The 26802-nt window shown below is 38.7% G+C and overlaps 1 protein-coding gene across 6 annotated transcripts in view; it reads left to right on the top strand.

Moving 5' to 3' along the window:
- NRXN3 (neurexin 3) overlaps nucleotides 1-26802 on the top strand; it is a 1124854-nt gene that overhangs the window by 306392 nt on the left and 791660 nt on the right. For 4 of the 6 annotated variants that reach the window (XM_032593428.1, XM_030319691.1, XM_030319688.1 and 1 more), the window contains exons 8-11: nucleotides 122-503; nucleotides 1306-1496; nucleotides 2295-2468; nucleotides 18386-18505. In XM_032593428.1, coding sequence (XP_032449319.1) covers nucleotides 122-503; nucleotides 1306-1496; nucleotides 2295-2468; nucleotides 18386-18505 — 867 coding nt within the window. Of the gene's footprint in view, nucleotides 1-121; nucleotides 504-1305; nucleotides 1497-2294; nucleotides 2469-6689; nucleotides 6717-18385; nucleotides 18506-26802 lie in introns of all 6 variants that reach the window. The other 2 variants (XM_032593426.1, XM_032593427.1) reach the window with 1 other exon arrangement.

Here is a 26802-nt window from a genome sequence, read left to right on the forward strand (position 1 = left end):
TACTACATTGAGTATTTTGTTTTCTGGAAGTGAATATTTTGCATGGACACCTAAAAGATACAGTAAGGATGCCGTGACAAAACATGGTGACTTGTTGGTATCTCCTTTGTGATGTTCATAGGTACAATGGTGGGGGACCATACCCGCTTGGAATTCCACAATATCGAAACTGGAATCATGACTGAGAAACGCTACATCTCCGTTGTCCCCTCCAGTTTCATTGGGCACTTGCAGAGCCTCATGTTCAATGGCCTGCTCTACATTGACTTGTGCAAAAATGGTGACATTGATTACTGTGAGCTGAAGGCACGTTTTGGACTGAGGAACATCATTGCTGACCCTGTCACCTTCAAGACCAAGAGCAGCTACCTGAGCCTGGCCACCCTCCAGGCATACACCTCCATGCACCTCTTCTTCCAGTTCAAGACCACCTCAGCTGATGGCTTCATCCTCTTCAACAGTGGTGATGGCAATGACTTCATTGCAGTTGAGCTAGTCAAGGGGTGAGTAGAACACTTCACATAGTTTATACCAGGTATCTTGGCTCAAGCCCTGCATGAAATATGGATATGAAAAAAAGTACCCATTCTGTTCCCTACTCTCTATTCCCAGTACATGCTCTCATCCTCTTTGATTAAAAATACCTATGTAATGGTTAGGGCTGGAAGGAAGAGAAATTCATTAGTTTATTTAAATATATTCCACTAACTCAATATTCTCAGACTTTTTTTTTTTTTACTGTAAAATGTAGTCCTTTAAACCTATAGGAGAGAAGCTTATTTTTGCAAAAGAAGGATATATAGGGTGCATTGCATCTGTCTCTGGGTCAGTGCTATCTGCAGCTACCAAGTCTATAGGAAGAAATGAAATATAGATATTTTCAGCATTACCATTAGCTCATTTATGCAACGTTTTAAAAGCTGTTCTTTCTGCAAGATATTTTACTACCGTGTGTTGGAAAATAGTTAAAATAAAAACAAAAACTAGAACAGAACCAGATAATAGATCCATGATCCATTGAATTTAAATGCCGCCCCTTAGTGTTTTGGAATGTACTGTCTACACTACTTTGTGACTCTGGATTTTTAGATAGTGTTAGAGAAGTGAATTACGTAAGTATGGAATTAAGGTCTGATAGGATAGGCTAGGATTATTTTTACAATCCTAAATCAAGCTTTAATTATTCCTGCATAATGCCAGGGTAACATGGGGGGGTGAAGCCGTTAGTGTCAGTTATGTATATAGGTTGCCATTAATCCACTTTAGGGAGTCTCAACTCACTGGGGGGGTTATTGTTTCTCACAGGTACATACACTATGTGTTTGACCTCGGGAATGGTCCCAATGTGATCAAGGGCAACAGTGACCGCCCCCTGAATGACAACCAGTGGCACAACGTCGTCATCACCCGAGACAACAGTAACACCCACAGTTTGAAAGTGGACACTAAAGTGGTCACTCAGGTTATCAATGGTGCCAAAAATCTGGATTTGAAAGGTAAACCTGTAAAGAAGGATTTCCTTTTTAGAACATTTTTTACCGTAGAAAGGCTGTTTGCAGAAGTATACTGCAAGTTAGGAATGCTATGTGTTTTCGATACATAATGCATATCCTATTTTAACAACATTAAATTATATCCAAATGCAATTTTTACTTAAACCACTCTTCCAGGGATGGTTCATTTTCTCCGTAAACCTGGGGTATGTGGGGGCTGAGTGTGAGGTGATAAATGTCAAAATGTGGGGGCTCATAATATAGAGGATAGGATATATATATATATGTTTTGGAATCTCAGCTGAATCGCTTACTGCCTGGGTGACTTTGATGAAATCTCTTAGCCTTGTTCAGCTTCTGTATACTTTTTTTTTTTGCAAAATGAGGATAATAATTGTTACTACCTTTATGGGCTGTTAGGACTTTTGATGGGATAATGTCTATAAAATCCTAAGCATATTATTGGTAACAAGCACATAAAAAGCAGTGAGTAAGTGGTGGTTTTGTTGAAAATCCTGTTAATCTTTACTTCATCATAAAATGGGAACAATACCTACCTCATAGACTGAATATAGTGATTAAAATTTGTGAGATGGCATGCAGAAAATGAATGACATAAGCAATGTTAGTTTCCTCTGTCTACAATGTAGAAACTCTGGTAATTAGTTGTTTATGCTGGTTCCCCCTCCCAGCTTTATTATCATTATCCAAGAAGTATACTAGTCTAAGGTGCATTAGCTTTAGTTGACATGGTTTCTAACCCTTTACTCATTTGCTCTTGCTACTTACTTTCTTTTGCAGGTGACCTCTACATGGCGGGTCTGGCCCAAGGCATGTACAGCAACCTTCCAAAATTGGTGGCTTCCCGGGATGGCTTTCAGGGATGTCTGGCCTCGGTGGATTTGAATGGGCGTCTGCCAGACCTCATCAACGATGCCCTCCATCGGAGTGGACAGATAGAACGTGGCTGTGAAGGTACGGCCTCTTTTCTTTTCAAGCTACAGCCTTGTCGCAAGCACCACGCCTCTTTGCTGCCTCTGCCAGTGCCTTCTTACTTGGTTTACCAGTCATCTCTCATTCCCATTGGTTATCTGACATTGCGTCATCATTGGTGTCCTCCTGTCACTGGCTCAGTATGTCAAGACATGGGCCTCAGGTGCTGGGAATGTATGTTGGCAGATGTCTTCCCAGTGTCACATACTTGCCAGTAGAGGACTTTCCCTGGCATTGACATCAGACTCCTCCGGACTTGTACCTTTGCTTCCAGCATGGCTGAAAGGGCAGTAGGGGTTTTTATTTATGTTTTTATACATGGCAGACTTTCATGTGGGTGTCACCATTAATGAAATGTTTCTAATAGCTATTGCATCGTCTAATGCAAACTCAGCAGGAGGTTGGAAAATGATGTCGGAATGCCATGATAAGGGAAGGGAACTAACATTTATTGAATACTTACTAGATGTCAGGCATTGTTAGGTAGTTCCTTAGTGTGATGTCATGCAACAGCATGGGTGTCAATGTTAGAAAAGACGTGGATTTAGGTCCAGATAGCGACTCTTGTTCATTGTGTGACATTTGGCAAGTTACTTAACTTCTCTGATCTCTATCCTCCTCATCTGCAAATTGGGGCAATAAAACTTGCTTTGGAAAATAAGATCTGTAAATCAGAGCTATATATAAAATGCCTGGTACATACGTAGTAGGTACTCAATAAACAGTAAGATTATTATTTGCACATATTATCTCATTACAGACATCTAATAACATTGCATGTCCATCAGTGCAGCACAAAAAAAAAACCATGCTCAGCCTGTTTCTGATAATATATATAATATAAGATAAAGATATCTTAATATCTTTAAGATACTAACTGAATTTTACAGGTCTTCTGGAGTTCAACAGTTCTTTATAACAAAACAGTCTAGTTTAACCAGCAGAGGGAAGCAGTGAACACTTTTCAGCCTCCCTCCTCCCCCCCCACCCCCTTTCAGCCTCCCTCCTCCACCGCCACCCCCCCCCCCCCCACCCCGGGTCCTTGGGTAGGTTGGAAAGGGGACCCTTACCTAACTTGAAAGGCAAAGATGTCTGTCTGACCAGTTAGCTAACTGGTCTGTCTGACCAGTTAGCATTCTTTTGTCTGGTTGAGCCTCATGGTCCTATGTGCAATAGCATATTGTGTTGTTGTTTTTTTTTTTTTTTTTCTATCTCGTTGACTTACTGTGTCAAACCCATTCACTCATCTCCTAAGTTCAACCTCATTTATTGCTTCTGTTCTTTAACCAGCTTTCATTCTGGGTTCACTGCTACCTTTATAAAAGCTTCCCATCAGCTTCACAAGCTGACTTGCAGTATGGAAGTCACTCCCCTTTGCCTAAGAGTCAACTTCCCACGTGATCTAGTAATAAGATGGAATAGTCCACTCCAGTTTTCCTTTGGCCAGGAATTTCTTATATCCAGTGGACCACATATGGTCTGTGTACCTGAGAAGACAGGAAGTTGGGAATCACCATGCACTTAAAATAGCCACTTTGTTTTCTTCTCCTGAAAATGCACAATGTCATTTAAATCAAGAATTTTTGTCTCCTTGGCTTGCTCTTACTTCTTTCAGCATTAAAGGCAATGCTGGGATAAATGTAACATTTGGGAATTAAATCAAATATCTTAGTTTCAAAGACTGTGGGATGACAGAAATTCCAGTTATCCTGCAATAATTAATCATACCCAATTAAAACATAAATACACACATTAAAAAGCATAAGGTACTCTTCAGATGTTAAATATTATCATGCCATCCGCTTTTCAGATTTGTAAGTTAATAGGAATCATCCATTTAACTCTGTAGCAGCGTGGCTTGATAGGAACATAATGTGAGTCACATATGTAATTTTAAATTTCCTAGTATTCTAGCTACTTGTAAAAAAGACAAAGTAACAGGTAGGGTTAATTTTAATTTTATGTTATTTAACTTAACCCAGCATATCCGAAGTATTATCACTTCAGCGTGTAATGGTATAAAATTATTAATAATACATTTTACATTCCTTTTTCACGTTAAACCTTCAAAACCGAGTGTGTATTTTACACTTGGAGCACACCTCAATTCAGACTACATACCTTTCAAGTGCTCTGTGGCTACATGTGTCTGTGGCTACTGCATTAGAAGCATAGTTCTATAGAGTATAAAAAAATTGGGGTATAAGGAACTAAAACTGTTGTACTGGATTAAAAGGACGTCTAAACTAACTCTTATAAGGGTGGCTTAAAAGGTATAGCATAAAGGGGGGAATGGAGTCCACTTAAGAGAACTTCAGGAGAAGCAGTGAGAGCATTAGCAAAAGGAAATTACCCATCAAATTGGGGAAAATGTTCCCATCCCTACCTGTATCTCTGTGTGCAGTTTGGCATGACTCATCTCATGCATTATGGTGGGGCCCAACCTTCCTCTGAGTATGGGTGATTGTCCAGCACCGGATATTGTGACTTGATGGTTCTGCCATCCGAATTTGTGGCAAGTCCCCTGGGCCTAATAACCCTGCACTCTATTGCCATGGAGATAATTGCAGTGATTACCTATGGAGCATTATGACCGCCCCACTGGGTGGGATGAAGTGGGGGGGGGGGTGAGTGCTCGGGAGGAACGTCCTTGTTTATTGTACACCGATGACTTGGATAATTAGCCTAAGTGGCCAGGAAAAATGACCAAAAAGTGGGTTAAGGCATAAATTACTGCCATTGGAAGTTTACACCATGTGCATAAGCCCTTATAAGAGGTCCCAGGAGCCTTTTAGGGCACTGTGGAAATGAAGCTAAAGAACATGGGGAGGGGGGAACGAGGAACACAGAACCTTAGAGAGACTGCAGACAGATGTCATTCTCATTCTGAATCTCTGTTCATACTATGGACCCCTTGAGAAGGCCTTTCAGTATTGTGCAGCATGGCAATCATAGGAAATAGAATACATTTCCTGATGTATCATTTCTGTATGTAGAACAATAAATAGGTAGGGGATGAGGATCTGTTACTAAAACCAAAGAGCTGCATCTCTTCAAGATGGTAAATGTGTTTTATCCCCACTGTCTGGGGTACATAGGCCAGAATATATCATATGTTTTGTCAACGTCATTGATAATGATCTTTCAAGATCCCTAAGTAGTAATTGTATTACTTTCCCTTGTATATCTAAGTGCAAAGAGTCCAAAATTATTTTAAAAAAGCATATTAATCCCCTACTCTGCCTCTCAACTGTTTATAGTAAGAAAGAAAAAAATCTTGAACTATGTTTTGATTTTATGTCTCTAATATATGCAGAATATATACTTCACAAGTTAAGCTCATTTCCAGACAACCTAGCCAACATCTGGCTATGACTTGCAGCCTCTTAATTTGGGCTAGGAATTTTGAAATAATGTCTGGTTCTAGTCTCAGCTGGTAAATCTCTCTTTCTATCTTGAGGCCAGCTTTGCAGTGAGACCAAGGCATGTATTGGCTGGAAATGCGATTCCACGATTGCAGATGGTAAACATCTGAGAGAAACACACGTGCTTCATTTCAAGACTGGCATGAATAAATAAAAAGGACATTGGTTTGGTGCTTTTTTTGCTCACAGCCATTTGGGTTTCGCTATATTCCTACAAATCAAACAAATGGAGCTCTTGGAGTTCCAAGTCACCTTCATGCACAAGCCCAGTTCTAGTGCCACATTCCCTGGTGGCATTTTCCGCAGGTTACAAGGAGTGCTCCCAAGTGACTCTTCCATACTTAACTCCTAGATGTTCAGAATTACTTTTGTGGGCTTGGTCTGGTTGTGCACACGTGTCTTCAGTCTGGCCACACACTACCTTTATTTCTTGATGTTTATCCTGACTCATGGAGAATCATTTTCTGGACCATATGCCTTGGGGTTGGCTGTGTGGATGTGGGAAGGCTCTTGTTACCACTGCTTCTGCTTTGTCAAGCCCAGTGTTCTCCCACCCCTGCTCTGCTGACGTGGCTCTGATGAGGCCTGCTCTGCCCTGGTCCATGCATCACCTGTCTGTGCTGTCTCTGGAGAACCTGTAGAGCATTTTGATTGTCTTTTTGAGTGATGTTGGTTATGCCAATTGTATTTTCATTTCTGTAATGTTGCCCTGGTTTACTCTACCTGTTACTAACCTCTGGTTATTGTTTTCGCCTTTTCTGTTCTTTTGCTAACAAAGTTGCGTTGACCAAAGCTGACCTGCAAGGTAGAGAAGGTTCTTGTTCCCATTACCACTTTGGACTGAGAGATGCCCTGTGTAACCCTCGGTATCTTTTCTTTAAGGGCCTCCAAGCTGTCACACCTCTTGGACAGCATCAGTTTTGGGGAGGGGGCTGAACCCCATGTTCTTCAGAAACAGTGGCAGAAAACCCAGATCAATGAGTGCAAAACAACAAAAGCAAGACTTTTTAGGGATGAGAACATGATTCCATTTTCAAGGGACTAAAGAGGTTTAACAGCATCCTGTATTGTGACAACTCACGAACACATTAATCCACTTCTGGAAATGGTTAATACCTCTCCAAGTAGTTGCCGCGGATGGGTTGGCTCTTCTTGATGTAGTCACTAGAGGAAGGCAACACTTGGAAAGAGAAAAAGAAAAAAAAAAGACCACTCCAGTTCTTAATTTATAATTTTTTGGGTCGGGGAGGTCATTTCTTAGGACTTTTGAGGGCTTGGGCCTTATGAAAGAGAATGTCATTTTCTCTTAACTCATTTTAAAGAAATATTTCTAGGCATTTGGGAGTTATCAATGTCATTAAAACGTTCTAGAGATTTATGTTTCCTATCAGGGATTTTGGTTGAGCACTTTAATTTCCTGTTTTGTGAGCTAAAGGAAAAAGTACTCTTGGGGAAGAAGAGGATGTGTCCGTTTTATCCTGAATACCCTTTAAAAAGCCTGCTTGTTAGACGTCAGTGAATATCTCCCACAGACACTGCTTTTTCTACCATTTGGAGAGGCACCATCCAAAGTCTGTAACGGATCACTGGTCAAGTTGTGTCAGGCTACTTGACTCAGAATGGCAAACCAGGAAGGCATAGGCATCTTTTGGCTGATAGTTCAGCAGGGGATTGAGCGTCGAATGGCTTCTGCGAGTTTGCAATCAGCAAAAATTGTTAAAAGTAGTTTAACTGTTAAAAGTAGTTAACAGGGTAGCTTTAAAAACTACTGCTCTTCACCTAAAGGATCATTTACTTTGCTGTGACTTGCTGTCTGTTATGTGGGTAACCAATACAAGTGTCCATCTCTTGGGTGGACATCAACTAAATGAGGTCTCTCTCTAACCATTTTTCTATAACTTTTTTCCATCACTTCTTAGTAGATTTGCATATATGCTGATATATAATAAAATTAATGAAAACAACATACACTGGGTTAGTATTTTGAAGTCCAAGGTAGCTGTAAAATAGCTTTCCATTTTTTTTCTTTTTATTGCTTGCTTTTTTTTTTTTAAATTTTTTTGCTTTCAATTTCAAAGAATGTTAAGAGGCCTTTCAGTATTACTAAAGGCTATTGCTTTCAGAAATTTTGCTCCTTGTCAAAATAGGTCTACCGACTGACACTCTGTAATGGAGGAGGGGGGAAGGGGATAGGATTTAATCTTCAGTAAGAGATAATCCAAGATTGTCAAAGCTCGTTATGATCAGATTTATTAGATACAACTAGAGAACTGTATCTCCTCCCAGACTTTATTCTTCACAATAAGAACTATGTGTATTTTGAACCCCCAGAATCTAGCACAGGCCTTTTTACATAGCGGCTCCCGATGTTGCAAAATGATCTTAAATTTGCCATTCAAAGGAGAAAGGGTTTGTAGGAATCCTACAAAGAAATGGTTGGTTTCTATGCCTATTATAAATTATTAGCCAAAGTATAGTACAGGTTTAGGGACATAATAGTTTGGAATATCTCAACTTGCCCATTTGTAGAATCAGTGAAATCATCAGTTTTTTCATGTTATTACTGTATTGACCCAAATGCTCTTCCATTCTTGATGACTGGACAGTCACTTTGTGGCAGGAGCTGTTATCCTTTATAATTATTTTGGGTCATTGTACTCTTTCCCCAAATTGTGGCAAAAGACCTTTAGGATGTAATGCCTTTTACTTTTATTCTCCTGACATTGGGGTTTGGATCATTACTCATGCTGGCTCTTTTAGCTACAACCTGTGGGCACAGATAGTACTCATTACCATGAAGTGTGAAGGGCAGTAAAAACATATGACAAAGAGATGAGAGACAGGTTGAAATGTAAAGGCAAATGGTATTCAGAAAACACTATAATAGTGGGGTCTAGGAAGTGGCATGATGAGTCCAGACAGATCAACTGCCTGAGTCCTCTTACCACTGTGTTTGGGGTGGTGTCATTTGTGTGATTGTGTTAAGTTTAATGGGAACATACCTACTCCTATGTATCAGGCACTCAGCTGGGCACTGGGATTACCAGTGCGATACAGCTTGACTTCAGATGCATTCGAATGGGATCCTCCAGGAAGGACAAAGCAGAACGAACATTGATTTTCTAGAAGAGAAGGAGCATGCTGTGTGAACACAGAGGAGGGCTGCTGGACTATGGGGGTTGGATGGTCATGGTAGGTGCTCAGGTGTATTTCTCAGGCAGAGTTTGAGCCAAGTTGGAAGGATAACATGTTTGAGGTACGTGACAGGTAGAAACACATTCAAGAGTTTGGCCAGTCTGAGGACCAATGTGAAGCTCAGTTTGGCTGAAATAATTTGCATATGGAGATGTGATCAAAGGTGAAGCTAGAACATAGGATGGAGGCAGGTGATGACTGCCTTTTTGTGTGAGGAGTTGGGCATTACCCTGAGGGCACTATGAGGAGGACAGAGACTTGGTCAGCTTTCATATTATCAAGATCACTCTGACACCAGGTGGAGAATGGATGTGAAGGACAGGAACTGAAAAACAGAGAGCAGAGTTAGGAGGGAAGTAGCATGTTCCAAGGTTGAGGGAATAGGCTTGAACCTGATACTTGTTACTTTAGGTGGCTAAGGAGGTAAACATGTTTCTTTCCCAGAGGAGACCTCTGAGGAATGAGGAAGAAAATAATCTTTTTCTCCTGGTTGTTTCCCTTCTACCCTGACTATGTTACGTGTTTCATATCAGGAGGTACCCTGAGATTCAAGGGTCCCTTGAATACAGTGACAATATCTATGGACCTTTCAGAAGTAATTTTCTAATTCCTTTTTATTATCAGAGGGGTATTCCTAGAGATATCCCTTAAAAGCTGTCAAATAAGAAAGGGGTCATACAACTATGAGAGAAACATTAAATTTGACCTGTTGGTAGTGAAACAGATGAGTTATAAACTATAAAAAAATAAAAGAATAGCTTTTTATTGGGGTGGATGATTAATAAGAATGTTTCCCCACTTTCCACTATAATTCCCCTTAAAAGGCTCTATTTCTTGTTAAATATGTAATAGCTTCTTTTCTAGAAATGTGATTTGTTCTTCTGCCCAAATGGTGGGCAGGTGGATTGGGGGTACCAAGAATTGATTAGATGTGGTTTTGAATGTTTTGTATCTTGTATAAGTCAATGAATGTATGGGGCTTTGATGCCTTAAAAATGTGAGGATTGTTTTAAGTAATTTTAGATAAGAGTTGGCATCAAACGCTTCAACAGGTAAAGGGAATTTAAATTCTCCAACTTTTTTTTTTAATGTGAGAAGTATAGTTCCCCACTTAATTTTCCCCAAAGCTAAGGGCTTTCTCATATTCTCCATCATATTTTACATAATAAAATGTAGCATTGGACCTAATAGAAATCAGTCTCTTAGAAGTGATTTGCCGGGCACCTGGGTGGCTCAGTTGGTTGAGCGACCAACTTTGGCTCGGGGCATCATCTCACTGTGTGTGAGTTCGAGTCCTGCTGACCGGAGCCTGCTTTGGATTCTAGGTCTCCCTCTCTCTCTGCCCCTCCCCCACTTGTGCTCCATCTCTGTCTCAGAAATAAATAACATTAAAAATATTAAAGGAAGTGATTTGAATTATAGGAAATAATGAAACACAGGAATTAAATTTGCCTTTTGTCTCTCAGCACTGCATGACAGAGGCTTCTCAAAAGAGAGCTGGGCAGTTAGGACTTACTACCTTAATGTGTCTTGATTCTGGACTCCTGACCAACTATACACCCAACTAAAATGGATAGAACTTGATTTTCCTTTCCAACAGAGTTGATAATACCCTTCATTGAAAGTTTACCTAGTGTATACATATGCTAAAGACTTGGTATATTGTGTCTCCATTGTGACCATGACCTTGTGACCTAAAGATGACTTTATAGGGTTTGCATATGTTATCTCATTTAATCCTCACATCATATGAGGTAGTGATGATTTCTATCTCTATTCTACAGATGGGTTCAGAGAATTTAAGTGGCTAGCCCAGGGTCACATTGCTAGTAAGTGATAAAGCTAAGTTTTAAAGCCTATGACCTCTTTCCTACTGTGCCAAAGGGTGTGAGCCCAGACTTTCCTATTTCTGTAGCAGAGGCACCACATAGGTGACCAAATGGTGCCTGAGAACGTCCTCTAGCTGATTTTATGTTAGATGGTGTCTATGTCAATACTACTTCACTTAATTATAGATGATATTTGCACAATGTTATTTAAAACAAAGTATTTTAAAATCAGCTATCTTTTCATTGAGCTTGCCCTTTGAAACCTCTTTTCTCTCTTTTTAGAAATGCCCTCTACTACCCCAACACATCACTACACCAGTGCTGAGAAAAGAAGGGAAATCAGAAAATGAGGCCTCAGTTTACATTTTTCGGGGCAACATTGACTTTTTGACAAGCTTTTCATTATATTAAAAAGAAAAAAATGATCTAATCATTTGACCTTTATGGGCCCAGGCACCCTCTGAAAATAGGGTGGATGAGCAAGAATATTTTATGATTGTAGACCTTGACAAATACTCCATCAGAAGCAGTCATCCACTGCTACCCCTCCATTGTCATGGAAGTGTCACATGAACAAATTGCTTTACTCAGAAAGTATACATACTTTGCAGTTCAGTGACCACCAAGGGAAGTGCTGTACTAGAGCTGGTACCAGTGTAGGAATTTTCAGGAATTTTGCACACTGGTTGACATCATGTAACATGTATTAGCTTGAAATTGGCCATGGTAGAAGAATTTTACGTTATGGAAATCAGGTTATAGAAATGTTATGGATCAGGGTTTTGTTGTGGTGGTGGTTGTGGTTGGTAAGTATTTACCTGCACAGAACTGATCAAAGGCCATTGGAGGTAAAGATCGCATGAGGGCATCTTGGTTTCAACCAATGTCCATGCCCATCTTGACTTGTTTTATACTCAGTATACGATGAGAGGGCTGGAGTGATTGGAGCAGTTTTAGTAATACCTCTGTTCTCCTCAGTGTCCCCAAAATGTTAGATTTTATTATTAGTTTTTTTCACTCCTCATCCTAACCAAGTGACATTTTTGAACCCTCATTTGAGAAGAGGAAACCATAAACACCTGAGCATGCTTGCTAGGTGCAGTTGTGATGCTTTCTGAGCACGGGAATTGCCTTCAAGACAAAAAAGTAACATCTTGGAAACATGGCTGCTCTTGGGTCTTTCTGCCAATGAAATTTTATAATAATATTTAGGACCCTATTCTCTGACTTTGCTTAATCTTCTGTAAAATGGGAACTAGAGCGTTCACTTCTCAGGTAGCTCTCTATGAAGGACACTTGACACATTTAAGGATCATTGCTTTCTTATTTTGAAATTAAATAGAAGTGAATTGGGTTTCTGCCCATTAAAGGGGATGAATCTTATGTTGTCTGTAAATGGCTATCTTCAGAAAAGCCAAGAGAACCCAACACTATAAATATAGAATCACTCTGGGAGCACAGAGGGATCTTTGCTTCAAGGACCAAGATTTATGTGCAGCTAACTAAGTAGACTATCCCTAATGTCACAAACACCATCCCTGAAGCTTCAGCATTTAAATCCTTATATTTTTGCAGTTGAGACTATAGATTGCTCAGAAAACTGGTAAGGGTCTTGTGCATGTATGCACATACACATGCACAAATACATATATCTATGTGTATTCATCTTGCTTTTTCCATTCTTTCTTCTTCTTTCCCACTTGATTACTGCTCACTCCTTCTTCCTCTGTGAAACAATGTAAATTTGAAAACGTAAAAGTACAAAAGTTATCAAGAGTAGAAAATAAAGTTGCAGGTGACAGATGGGATCTCTCTGGACAGTCATGGCAACTCTCATAAGGCTCCTCCCACAGTAGCTCTACTGGGTAAGGGACAGACGAACCCTTTGGCTGGCACAGAAGTCTACTGTGATGATGCTTCCACATTCAGATTTCACTCATAGATTCTGAATCCTTTGACAAACACCTCATGTTTTGTGATTAAAGACAATGGATATTATTAAACCAGCCTTGCCTCATGCCTACCACTGGGCCACCACTCTTGGCCCTTTAGCATAAATGGATGTAGGGAATCAGAACAGATGTATCATTCCCGGACTCCCCTCATCACCAATCTTACCACCCCAATATGGCCAAGACAGCTGGTGCTAGTTTAGCAATATCTATGTTAAATTGGAATGTTTGAGTCATAGGTTTGGTTAAGTGCTACTTGGGCAATAATAGAGGGAAAATACACTCTAGTTTAAGTGTCCTTTGCTTCAGGCAGCACTTTATCTCAAGGACTTGCAAGTCATAAAAGACAAGTCTGTCAACTTTTGGTTTTCTAGACCATGAAGAGGAGTTGACTGAATCAGTTTGCATGTACTGATTTTGGCAGTAACAGACATGAAATGACTGTCTGAGACAGTTCTTAAAGAGAAAAAAACCAATCCCAAGTTCAAGCAGATTGATGGGAAATTTGTGGCAGCCGGAGGTATCATCTGGAAAAAAAAAAGACTCAATGTGATGCTTTTTCTGTGAACTAAAAACAGAACTGGGAGTTAGAAACCAAAGTACTAGCATCATTGAGGGCTTACTTAGTTTTTTCATGGTTGCTTCTGTTGCCTTGTCCCTTCCTACTATAAAGATGTTGCTGCCTTTTCTCCAAAGAATATGTGGCAATTTTAGTGAGAATTGGTTACATATCAAATGCAAAGTAGTATTCATCATCTCTATACAAGGGTTTCCTAAGGTTTAGTACAGTTTTTAAACTATTAATAATAATTTTGAGAACTTCTAAATATATAATTCTGAAAGTTTTTGTATCTTAGAATATTTGAAATTTTAGGTCTGATTTAGAAAATGCTTTGGACAAAATTATTATTGAGTTCTTAGGAATATGTTTTATGTATAAGTATGTATTTGATACAGATTTTTGTTCTGGTATTATATATATTTGGACAAACTAGATCTTCCTGTTAATTTTAATTGAATTTTGAATTGAAATGGCCTCTTGGGAATTTTTCTCAAAAAAACATACATTTTTACATTAAAATGTCTCTTTGTCTGGTTGTAGATTAGAGATACCTTATTTTAAGTTTCTCTTGTTAATCCAATGGGAATATGCACATGCATGCAATGCACACACACACACACACACACACACACACACGCACAAACAGACACACCCTCTGGCTTACACATATCCATAGAGGGTAGGTGGCTCAACTATGGAGTTGGAAAACTTGGGTTGAGACCTTACCCTGCTACTTGTTAGGTTGGGGCCTTGCCAAACAAACAAACAAACAACAAACAGGCACCTAAGCCCTATTCTATGTCTTAATTTACTTTTCTAAAATCCTTTTCCTTTCACTTGATCATCAGTGAAAAAATTCTTTTATTTTTGTAATTTTTAAGTTTATTTACTTATTTTGAAAGAGAGCAAGCAGGGGAGTAGCAGAGAGAGTAGGAGGAGAGAGAGAGAATCCAACCAGGCTCTGTACCATTAGCACAGAGCTCTATGTGGGGCTCAAACTCACAAACCATGCAATCATGACCTGAGCCAAAAACCAACTGAGCCACCCAGGTGCCTCCAAAAAATTCCTTTATTTTTGAAGTTCTGGAATTCTTCCATGAGAAAAGCATTCCTCTGTTCTAATTCTTTAATACTTTTGATTGTAATTGCTTCATCATGTGTTTATGAAGATTAATTGAATTAATATCCGAAAAGCACTTAGTACAATGTCTGGCACATAAGAAGTGCTATGTAAATCTCTTGTTATTGTTACATCCTCTCTCTGATTTGTATAAGATCATTTTATATCAGTGGTGTGCGTTTAAAACCATCGTTGAAGATTTTCTTGTTTTTTTCAGAGCATTTTGGTATGTTTAATATCTCTCTCTCTCTCTCTCTCTCTAATTTTGGAGACCCCTGCTATCTATGAAAAATAGATAAAGATATAAAATATAATCTGTTCAGGGAAGGATGTACTTTAAAGAGTTTGAAATAAGAATAGGAGCTTATATTTTCATCTAGGAAGTGTTTTAAGAGTCTAGTCCAAACTCTTACTCATTCAGCAGTTCGTACTGTCCTTGGACACTGGGGACATAAGAGTTCTTGTCTCAATATCTGGTGAGATCGAATGAGTTTAGTAGTTAAATCAAGGGAGGAAATGTGGTCAATTAAATACCACCATCACCACCACTACCTCCCCCCAAAAGTGGTTCCAAGTAGAAAATTGCTTGTATGAGATGATATTGGTAAATTTTACGGATAAATGGTTAGTTAGGAAAACCTCTTGGCTTTGAGTCATAAAAGAATGACTTTTTTTCTTGGTTCTTTTATTCTTTTTTTTTATTTAACATTATTTTCTGAGCTGTTGCTTTATACCAAAAATCTGCAGGAAGGACATTTCAGGCTGTAGATAGAGCAGACCTTGAAGGTCTGTAGGTAGACCTTGAAGGTAGGGATGGTCTTGAAGTGTTACAGCAGAGGTCCTAGGATATAAGCAGGTCTCAGAAACACCCAGAGGGCTTGTTACAGCTCAGATTCCTGAGCCCTGCCCCTAGCTAGTAACTCTGGGTGGAGCCTGAAAAGGTACATGTCTCACAAGCTCCTAGGTGATACAGGTGCTGCTGACTTGGGGCCCACACTGTGAGCACCGCTGTGGTAGAGAGGAACTGGAAGGAGAAAGGGATGGCGGGAGCACTAAGAGCTGGGGGCCAATAGTAGGAAATGAGGCTGGAGAACGGGGCAGGGGCCCTAGGGTCTCAGCCTTGATAGGAAGTTCAAGTTTAGTCTCTCAGATAAATGAAAAGTCATTGAAGGTTCTTCTGGTTCTCCCTCACTGAAGTGGCTCTTGTTTCTGAGGTGATTACAGTGGAGTCAGTCTTCGAGGGTTATCTGATTCTACATGGCAGTCACCCCTTCGTGCATGTGAAACAAATCCTTTGGTATTTGAAAATAACCTGTAATTCCCTCTGTTTTGGGTTTCTGACCAACCTTCAACAAATAGGACAGGTTGCTCACTTTGCAGAGCACAGACATTCACCCATGCTCAGGTTTTGACTGTATGAGACATAGGCAAATCGGAGTGCTGTAATTCAGACCAGCCCCACATTTACTGAAAATGCTTTCTCTGTATCTGGCACAGTAAACTAATGCAGCAAGGATATAATCAAAGCACATTATGATTTCTAACAGCAGGCAGCGTTCAATCTTTTGGGGACAAATACTAAAAAAAAAAAAAAAAAAGAAACAATTAGAGGATTATATAGGCAGAGGACAGCACAATGTGTGATAAAGTATTAAATTGAGTATTATCAGATGTAAATGTTAATGATGCAGATAGTAAGTGCTGTGGCCCCAAGAAGCAGGAGAATTGTTTGAAATTAGTAGGGGATATTTTATACGGGGGAGGCATTCGAGCTGGTCCTTGGAAAATGGTGAAAATTTATCTAGTTAGAGGGAAAGGCAAAAGCATGGAAGAGCCTTTGTCTTCAGATTCAGTCAACATGCAAGGAATTATTGTGTTTTCCCAAAGTTTTTGCTGTTCTGCCTTTCAAGGGAAAGCCTGCCATGTGTTTCTGATTCTTGAGTACAATTGAATTACTAATCCATTGTCTGCTAAGAGCTGTTTGGTCAGGGAGCCCCGTGGACTTCTCAGAAACTTTTATCCTTTGAAAGAAGCTGTCCTGATTTACCATTGTTAATGAAACTTGTACTACACAATGCTCAAGTTTAAGACCCACTGAGAACATGACCATGAACCTCCTTTCATCTCCACATGGGGGAACCACATGGCATATAGGAGCTGCAGAGACCCAGCAGCAGTGCTGCTCCCCTAGTGTTAGTAATTGTCTTGAACTTTCTCATGTCATATCCTAATAGCTTTGTATTAGGAGTGACGGTCTGTACCGCTTCCACCCCTCATGAATAAATACAAAATGTCTTGCCACCCAGAAGACAAACCCTTTGTAGTCACGAGTCTCTTTTGAACATGCATCCTTAGGACTCTGCATGCATACATTTCAACATTCTCTGCCTGTGTGAGGCTTTGCTTGGAAATTGTGAAATGTGCACTTATTGCAGTGGATATATTTTTACTCTGGCAACTGTTTTTTTTTTTTTTTTTGCATCAGATCCTGAGTAATACATTAGATGAGTCAAAGGGCTCACCTCCTTTGCTGAGGCTCTCTAGGAGTTTTTTCCTGTTAGCTCAGATAATTCCAAAGGTGCAGGTTTATATATATAATCCCAAGGTTAGGCAGAAGATAGAAATGAAAAGGAGAGGATGGTTAAAGAGAGGCCCCAGGCTGACCTAAAGAGAAATTGTAATGGTAATTTGTATGATAAAGATCACCAAACTTTTTCAATTGCTCACTCATATCCAGAAAATATTTTTGAGAATGGAGTACTTATATATTGCTTGTTTATGGAAGATACACAAAAATAGAAATAGTAAGAAATTTTAAATAAAGTTAATTTCTAATATTCTCTTCCTGTCCTTCAAATAATTTTCTTTTGCATCATTTGGCATATGAACGCTGCTTTTGAATACACTTTCTTATAAACCTGTAGCCGCGGCATGATGCAGTATACTGGTTTTCAAATTTTAGGCTGTTTCACAATTCCCGGAAAGCTTGTGCAAACACAAATTTATACCTGTTTCCTAGGTTTCTAATTCAGTGGGTCTGGGGCCCAATAATATGTATTTCTAACAACTTCCCAGGTGATGGTCTGAGAAGTAACCCTTTAAAAACAATTAATGTAGTTAAGAGCTTGGGTCTCAGAGATAGTTAACCTAAGTTGGACATCAGGGTCTTTTCATTACCTAATATGTGACCTTGGGTAAATTATTTCACTTGTATGAGCTTAGTTTTTTTTTTCTTTTAATCTGTGAAATGGATGGTCATAATTACTTACCTCTTCGTGTCACTGGAGAGCGTAATAAGATACTGTAGACAAAGTGCTTAGTACCCAGTACTTACCACCTACAAAGCACCAATACATGTTGGCTGCACTTTTCTCCTCCTCTTCATATCATCAAACATTTTTTAATGTCATAGAGTAAACTTTAGGGACTCTTATTCCTTAATTCATAAGAGTGATGGGAATAAATGTTTCTGCTTTATCATTACACAGTTAGACCATGCTCCAAATGAAGTATCTTTCTAGTTGGATGGTAGAGATGAAGCTCTTTTGCAAAGTCTGCCTAAGAGAGAACAGTGTGTTCAGCCCTCTCCCTTATGTGTGTAACTGTTGATAGTTTGTGGCTAAGTGTGTATTTCTGTAGTCTTTTGTACATACTGACTCTTGTTGCATGATATAGAGTTGAAATTTTTGGCGGTTGTGGTTTTGAGTGTTTGGGGGCATGAGAGTAGCAAATTCAAGTGATTCTTTTGAATTTGGTTTATTATTAACACTTCTCTCTCCTTTTTTCTTCTCTTCCCCTCTTCTTATGAATTACTAGGACCAAGTACCACCTGCCAGGAAGATTCATGTGCCAACCAGGGGGTCTGCATGCAGCAGTGGGAAGGCTTCACCTGCGACTGTTCCATGACATCATATTCTGGAAACCAGTGCAATGATCGTGAGTCCAACCTTTTTATACTTGTGATTTCTTTTGCAGAATTTAGAGGTTTGGAGATACCTTAAGGGGCAATATGTAAAAGGATGGCTCTTCTGAAATATTTGTAAGCAACTTCCTCCTCCAGAAACTTGGAAAATAAAGGACTGGTGCTCTTAATGGAAGAGCAAAGACACATTTCTTGCTCAACATTACTGGATGTTTTCCCATTTGCCTACTCCCTATGTTTCTTCTTTAGATTAGATTGTGTGTGGCTGAGCAGCAAAAAAACAATTCAGCCAATATTTTTGCTCTAAGCAGTTTAATTTCCATTAATTAAGTCATCTGGATAACAATTTTGAGACTTTCCCATTTGCATTGTCTAGAATTCAGAGGATGTTTAAGGAATGTAGCTATTTTCTTCAAAATTCTGAATTTAGAGAATTTCTTAGATTTTCCAAATGATGAAAATGTTCAGAGTTTATTATTTTTTTCTAACTAGAGATGTTTAAAGCATTCTCAGGGGTTTTGCAAATGTCAGAAATTTCCTCTGGCTAAGTTTATTAATATCTATTTGGTTTATATATACGTAGTAATTCTGTTTATGTATGATTTCTATTTTGTGAGTATACTTATATGTATGTATCTGTGAATGTGGTTCATATTGGAGGAGGGCTAGTTGTTATCTTGAGCACTAGCAATGCCTCAGGCGCATGAGCTGATTTAATTCTAGAAGACTGATTTCATGAAGTTGATTCTAGAATTGATGGTGGAGATACTTCAATACTGTGGGAATCTATAGTCTGTGTTTTCACTTCCTTTTTGTGTTATTTTCCTGACATGGCTATTTTTAAAGATGAGCAAACAGCTGAATTTTCTGAATACCTATTGCAAAGAGATGTGTTGAAAGCCCTGACCTAGTGGGTCCTGCTAATCTTCAGATTTTCTAAACGTAGCCTTCAGGGTAGGAGTTTATTTTACCATCTGAACTTGTAGTCAGTGGCCTCTTGGTTTTATTTAAAAAAAAAAAAAGACGCATGGTGTTATCTGAGCAAATACTAAAGTCATATTATGGTTGCCTAAGTGGGAGCAGGCACTGATTATACTGATTACATATTTATTTGGTTTTCCTTGAGTACTTATTTCTCAACTTTTACTTTTTCATGTGTGTGGTTGCCTTTTGTTCTGTTTACCATATTTCTCATAGCTTTTTATCTTCATGTGCTTCATCAGTCTCTTAAGATATACCTGGAGAAACAAGTGGGGACTCTATCGATGTAGAGAGAAAAATATTTGATTCTCATTCCTCTAACTGTAAGCATATGGCTCTCTATCTGTAAAGCAAAAGGCACAGTATTTACAGAAAGTTTGACATCAGATTGTTCTTTTCCAAGTACTTGGTATTATTGAAAGTCCTGTGTCCACATTGATAATTTGGAAATACTGTTTAACTCAGAAATAGGCAGTTATGGACCCATCCAGAATATCTGGGGAATGGTGCTGTATGCTCTTTATTTTTCCTCCAATTTGCCTGCATAGGACTCATTAGGAGAGCTCTTTATCCTAAATGGTGGTATAATGCTTTTTTATCCTCCCAAGTTTATTCCATATCATAAATACAAAGCACTCCTGGTAGAAAAAAGGACGAGACTACAAATAGAAAAGACAGAAAGGTAAGTTACTCTAACTGCAATGAAAACGCACACTCTTCAGAAGGTATGTATACATGTTTTTCTCATTGACAAACTTCTTTCTGCCGCCCAGTCCCAGGCATGGTTTTCTGCTAAAAATCAACTAGGATTCTTTCTAGCTTTCTGTGATGTTTTTTCTGACTTTATAAAGAGCCCATTGTGTCTCAGTCCAGAATGAAGACTGGTTGCACTATCTGACTCAGTTTGTCAGTGTATAATGAAGTACTAGAACGGGGGAAATGTCAGCTTTTTTTTTTGTGGCAGAAGCACCTTATCCTTCAAAACCGTATGTGAGATACCCTGGCCTAGGGTAATGTATTCTGGATTGTATTCTGCAAACAAGTGAGTTGAATTTTTTTATTGTAGAAGACCTCTGAGCCCAAGTCATTAAAAGAAACTGCTCACCTGGTCTGCTCTTGAGAGCAGACCAGGGCTTCTGTGATTAGATGACTATATAGAAATGTGAACAAGTACATTTTGATGGCAGAATGTAAGGGATATACAGAATTTAGATATACTGGATATTACTATAAAGCGCAGAAATAAATTTTTAATAAAACCAACCACATGCATCATAGTGTTGGGTTGTACAATGGATGTCTCCGTATCCAATGATTGACATTTAAGGTTTCTTAAAATTGTACATTGGGTGTCTCTATATCCAGTGATCGACATTTAAAGTATTGGGGGGAATTTCTTTCTTTGGAACTAGCATCAGAGCCAATTTGTTTCACCTAAAAAGTCAACCTTACCTCTTTACGTCATAGATCCTTACTTTCTATATCAACCTTGACCTTTAGAGTTATGCTATGCTGCTTTATCTCACAAACATCTTCAAAATTAAGTTACCTGTTTGATATTCTCTGGGCTTGTGTTAGCAAATTCTTGGTAGCTTAGCTTGTATCAGGACATAAGCCTTCATTCAGTATCATCGGCAGATTTGAACAGAACTCATGCTTATCATTGGTGAAGGCCATGGGGAAAATTGAAAAGAAAGGGGAAAAGATAAAATAAGTGAATGGAAGAAGAGGGATGATGAAGAAGAAGGAATGTAGAGAAAAGCAGGATTGAGTCTGGTGTGGAAGAACACAGAGGCCATCAGTGATTGCTTTGGTAACATGTATTTCAAGGTGGCCTGCATTTGACCTCACAAACAGAAATAGAGCATGATATTACAGTTGGAATGTCATGAAGGAAATCTGACCTTTACCCACTTTTTAGGAGTAGTGTATTCTATAGAATGTTGCATATATCTAAAATACCTTGAATTTCCTACAATGCTGTCATAGGCCCCTGTGGTTGGTTAAGGATTCTGTCTAATGGCAAAAGATAATTTGGGGGGATGGGGAGAAGGTTTGGATCTCTCATTTTCCATGAGATATTTTTCAGGATAGCAGATTGATATCAGTTAATGGAAGTGAAAACATCTCAATTTCTTACTGCACATCCAAGAATAGAAGCTTGTTTAATAGGAAAATGCTAGGTTTTGATATTTTTCAAAATAAAGTGTTCAGTTCAATTCATCATGGATAGAAAAAATTACTTATATCTGAGCATGATTTGTGAGTTCCTAAAGAAATGTTTGCATTTTAGGGTTTTCCACATTTTTTCTAGCATTGATTCCTTCATTTATAACCTTTGGTTTTTCTTGCCTGTTTGCCAAATTGAGTGTTTGCTTGACAACTTTGAGGTGCTATCACATAGGTATCACCCCCGTGAGTAGAGTTTACATTTAGAAACTGTATCTCATTTAGTATGAGTAGACCTAGCATGGATGGGTTTGACTTTATTCCATCATGTTCTATGAGAGCATGGTGGGTTGATGGAGGCAGTGGGGTGAATTTCAGGTTTAGTCTTACAGTGTTCAAAGCTGATACAGTGATTCTGGAGGTGTGGTGTGTATTCTCCATGGCTGATTACCTTGTGGAAGAGTGACACTGTTGTATTGGATAGAAAACAAAAATCATCTGATTGGAAACCCAGGCATAATTGATTTACTAATTGTCTTATATAGTTTCAAGATAGGATCTTCTACCATTTTATGTAATAGCAAAATCACAGGGAGTTTCCTTTAGGTGACTTTTAGGGCTGATTTAAAACTATAATGGGCAAAATCATCCCAAAAGTAATTTTGAGTTCTTGTAGGATCCACTAAGATCTACGGAAGGACAAGAAATGGCATTATCCAAAGATAATCTTCATTCTGAAAAATTCAAAACAGAGAGGGCTGACTTCTCATAGGGTGCATACCCCCTGAATGCCCACTTAATGACACAATGTTGGGGCTACATTTTAAGAAAAACAAAAGAAATGGAACCTTACAAAGGTTCTTATAGGGATATTCATTTTGGATATTGGGTTCTTACTGGTATTTGAAATCGGGACTAAGAGCCTGGGAGGTTTCAGTATGTTGTAGCCATCACCCCACTGGACAAATCCAGAATCCCTCTCCTGTAATGTGGGCAGTGCAACCTATTGTTGAGTTCCTCTCTACACAACACCACAAAATGTTGCACAAAATCCAGCTCACTGGCACGTACCCACACATATACAAAAGCATTGGCATTCTGGGGACCTTATGAAAACAGCGGTTTTAAATACTTCACATCAGTCCTTACCACCAAAGTTACCTTGAGGCATGTTTATGCTAACTGGCTTCAGTTGTATAAAATTCTGGGGTCTCATTATTGCTTCACTGCCCTGGAAAAGTGAATGTGGAACAGTCTGTGGCATGTGAGTGCTTAAAACACAGCGAGGTACTGGATTTAGAAATCAGATGTTTATAATGGCTTTGGGGGATAAAGAAATGTGGGTCCTCAGCCCACCCCCAGCAGCCAGCTACCTGTGCTACATTGCTAGTCTTACATTGTGGGCTACTTGTTGGAGAAATTGCCAGGTTCACACTGGCATGTTATAATAGATGTTCTTTGCTTGCAACAAATCAATAGCAAGCAGCTGTGGATCGTGCAGACAGTGGAGTGTGAAGCGCCTTTTCAGATAGTTTTCTGCTGGAGTGGCTGTTAAGCTGCACTGTTGGCTATTGATTGGCCTTTTGCTTTTTATTTATTGTGTGGGTTTATTTATTTTTTTTTAATGTAGGTTGGCGTATTGATTAAATCTGTTAAAAACACATTTCCCTTTCAGGCTTTAGAAAAAAATGAGCAATATATGCATTACTTAGTGTACAAACAAGACGACAGACATGTGTATGTTAATTCTGTCTCTTGGGTCCATATAGATACACTGGCCTTAGTTATGGGTCTGGGTTGTTATTTGAACAGTGATAATTCTCAAAGTAAAAGACTACAGTGTGTCTGTGTTTTCAGTTATGTGTTTAATGCCTACCTGTGTTTTCAGCCTCTGCCTGTCCAGTAAATAGGCCATGTCTGAGAAGTTCATTATTAAGATTGTTATTTGATGCTTAGGACACTTTATCATTTATTCATTCGTTCACTCACCAGACATGTCTTATTTGCAGATAATGATCATGAATAAGATACATTCCTGTTCTCAAAGACATTACATTGTAATGGGGGATGATGCACATGGAGGTGCTTCAGTAGAAATATAAATCATATGTAGTGAGGGCTCATAAAGTGGAGAGGCATCAACTGTCCCTGGGTTTGAGACTCCAAGAAGAGCTGCTGTTATTAAGAAATTCTTAATCGACAGATGAGTTTTGAAAAATCCGTAAGTCCTTCGTAAGCATGTATGGTAAGAAAGAAGGTCAGAAAGGAAAAACATCATTCCAGCAAGCAGAGAGAGAGACAGAGAGAGAGGCAGAGAGATAGAGAGAGAAAGAGAGAGAGAGGGTGGGAGGGAGGGGCAGGGGCAGGCTATAGCCAGTGCTAACATTCTGGCTGTTTCCTTCCATTCTTTTTTCTAAGCATTTGGATGGTTAAGATCACATTCTATATAAAGTTTGTGCTCTGCCTTATTGCGTTTAACATTGCATGATATACATTTTTCAAAGTATAAAAATTATTAGATTTTCTCATTTCCTTTAGTACATTATGGTGCTCATTTCTTTGGGACAGAACTCTCCATGTTGAGTCCTGGGTGAGAACTAATTGGCCCAAATCTTTTTTTCATGGAACCATTGTTGGACATTTATCTTAGAAATGTAATTAAAATGAACTAAAAATTTTAAAAGTTGACTTGTAATGTATATAACTTATTAAATTATAAAAGGGAGCATAGCCATTAACTTAATTAGCTTTACAGTCAAAGTCCTTTAAATGCCAATGCTCACTCTTAACACTGACATTGAGTTTGTCACTTAACCTCTTGAAGCTTTGATACAGCACAGGGAGTATGATAGCACTTAATAAATAGAAGTAGTGATAGTTTTTATTGTAACTAATAATATTTGACATTTGTCAAGTCCTTATATGTTCCTGACACTCTACGAGGACCTTTATAAAGATGTCATCCCTTTAATCATCAAAGACCCGAAGAAATGCTATTGTCCTGATTTTAACAATGGAAATACTGAGGTCACACAAGAAATAGCTGAGTGAGGACTTGAATCCAGGTTTATACGACATTAAAGCTCACATTCTTATTCTTACTAGATTTGCTACCACCTTGTCGTTATTAGAAATAATAATGGCTTAACATCACTAATTACTAGAATGCTTAAAATACCAGGTGGTCAAGTCTTTACAGACACCCCAATAAGAATGTAGGGTGGGAAAAAGAGAAGTTCTGTGTTCCTGGTTGTTAATTTGATTATATTATGGAATTTTGAACACTTTAGATATTTCTGCGTTAATACTAAGATAAGGCTTTTTAGTTACAATATTGTTAGATCTTACAGAATTAGAATTAGAATATCTCCCCATATCCCCAAATATTTATATTTTTATTCTCTGTTGATCTAGATCTTCTTATTTCCATTGTTTCACTTTATTGCAATCTCCATATATGTCATATGGCATAGTGAATGAGATGTCTGATGTGGATTGGATGGCCTGTGTTAAAATCATGACTCCGGGGGCATTGGGGTGGCTCAGTCAGTTAAGCATCCAGCTCTTGATTGTAGGTTAGGTCTTGATCTTAGGGTTGTTAGTTCAAGTTCTGTGTTGGATTCTGCACTGGGCCTGGGGTCTGCACTGGGCATGGAGCCTACTTAAAAAAAAATCATGATCCTGTCACTTAATAGCTCTATTACTTTGGAATGAATGAATTCATTCCTTTGTATCCCCCCAATATGGATATTTATAGGTCCTATCTCACAGAAATGTTGTGAAGATGAAGTGAATTTATAATTATGAAGGTCATAGCCTATCTAGAACTCTTGCCTATTTTTTGATATAATTTTCAAAAGTTAAAAACTTGACTCATACAAATATGATTTTCATGAAGTTAAAAACATAACTCTCCTAAAAATACAGAATGAATATGTGCCAAATTTATTTAACTCCTTTGTGGGAAAAACAACAAGATGGTAAAAATGTAAACACTGTGGCAAAAGAATATTTGAAGAACAGGATATTGATAGGCATTAAAAAATATGAAATATTTAGATTAAGTATAAAACTGGTGAATGTCTCATAGGGAAAAAACCCTTAGCCTTTGGTGTTTTCTTCTCTACCTACCATTATATCTTTATTGAACAAAAACTGACAGCCTAATCATCTCACAGAGTTTGGGGCCCAATTAATCATAAATATCACTGTCAAACACAGGTACATTTTCCCATAGAAGTATGTATTTCACAGGTGGTCTTATTAAACAAGGTCCTTCTATAACATTGAAGGGATGTGTAACTCTCGGCTTTTTTTCTAAATTTTGGATGATTTTTAATAACACTAGTATGATCTATTCAATTTCAAATCCTTTTTCTTTACCTTGAATACCTCTCACATACACAATTACCTTTTATTTTATTTTATTTATTTATTTTTTTCAACGTTTATTTATTTTTGGGACAGAGAGAGACAGAGCATGAACGGGGGAGGGGCAGAGAGAGAGGGAGACACAGAATCGGAAACAGGCTCCAGGCTCTGAGCCATCAGCCCAGAGCCCGACGCGGGGCTCGAACTCCCGGACCGCGAGATCGTGACCTGGCTGAAGTCGGACGCTTAACCGACTGCGCCACCCAGGCGCCCCACCTTTTATTTTTTAACGATTTAACTGGGTAGCAAACACTGTGCTGAATTTGTTGTGTCATCTTGTCATCTTAACAACCGTAGAAAGTAGATACTATTATGATCCCGGTTTTACAGATGAAGGAGCTGAGACATGAAGAAGTCAAGTGATCTGCTCAAGGTCATAAAACCATTAGGTAGGGGGACAAGGACTCAGTTTTATTTGTCTGACTGCGAAATCTGAGCTCTGGACAACTGACGTCTCTGAATTCCTCAAGGAAAGCTTCTTAAAGAGAATACATCTGAACCCATAGGGATTTAGATTTACCTTAGCCATGGAGCTTGACTACTTCTGTTGCATCCATTACACTGTAATTTTTAGTATTTACATTGTTATTTGGTAAGAGGGACGTATCTTAAAACTTTTTTACTTCATTTTAAATAAAGGCTTCATTAGGATTGATCTGCTGGTGTAATAAGATCAGAAGTTCCATCAAAGTGCCATTTTGCAAGTTTGGTAGGTCTGGGCAGGCAGGGG

The sequence above is a fragment of the Lynx canadensis genome, chromosome B3 (genome assembly GCF_007474595.2).
Source record: "Lynx canadensis isolate LIC74 chromosome B3, mLynCan4.pri.v2, whole genome shotgun sequence".
NCBI lineage: Eukaryota > Metazoa > Chordata > Mammalia > Carnivora > Felidae > Lynx > Lynx canadensis.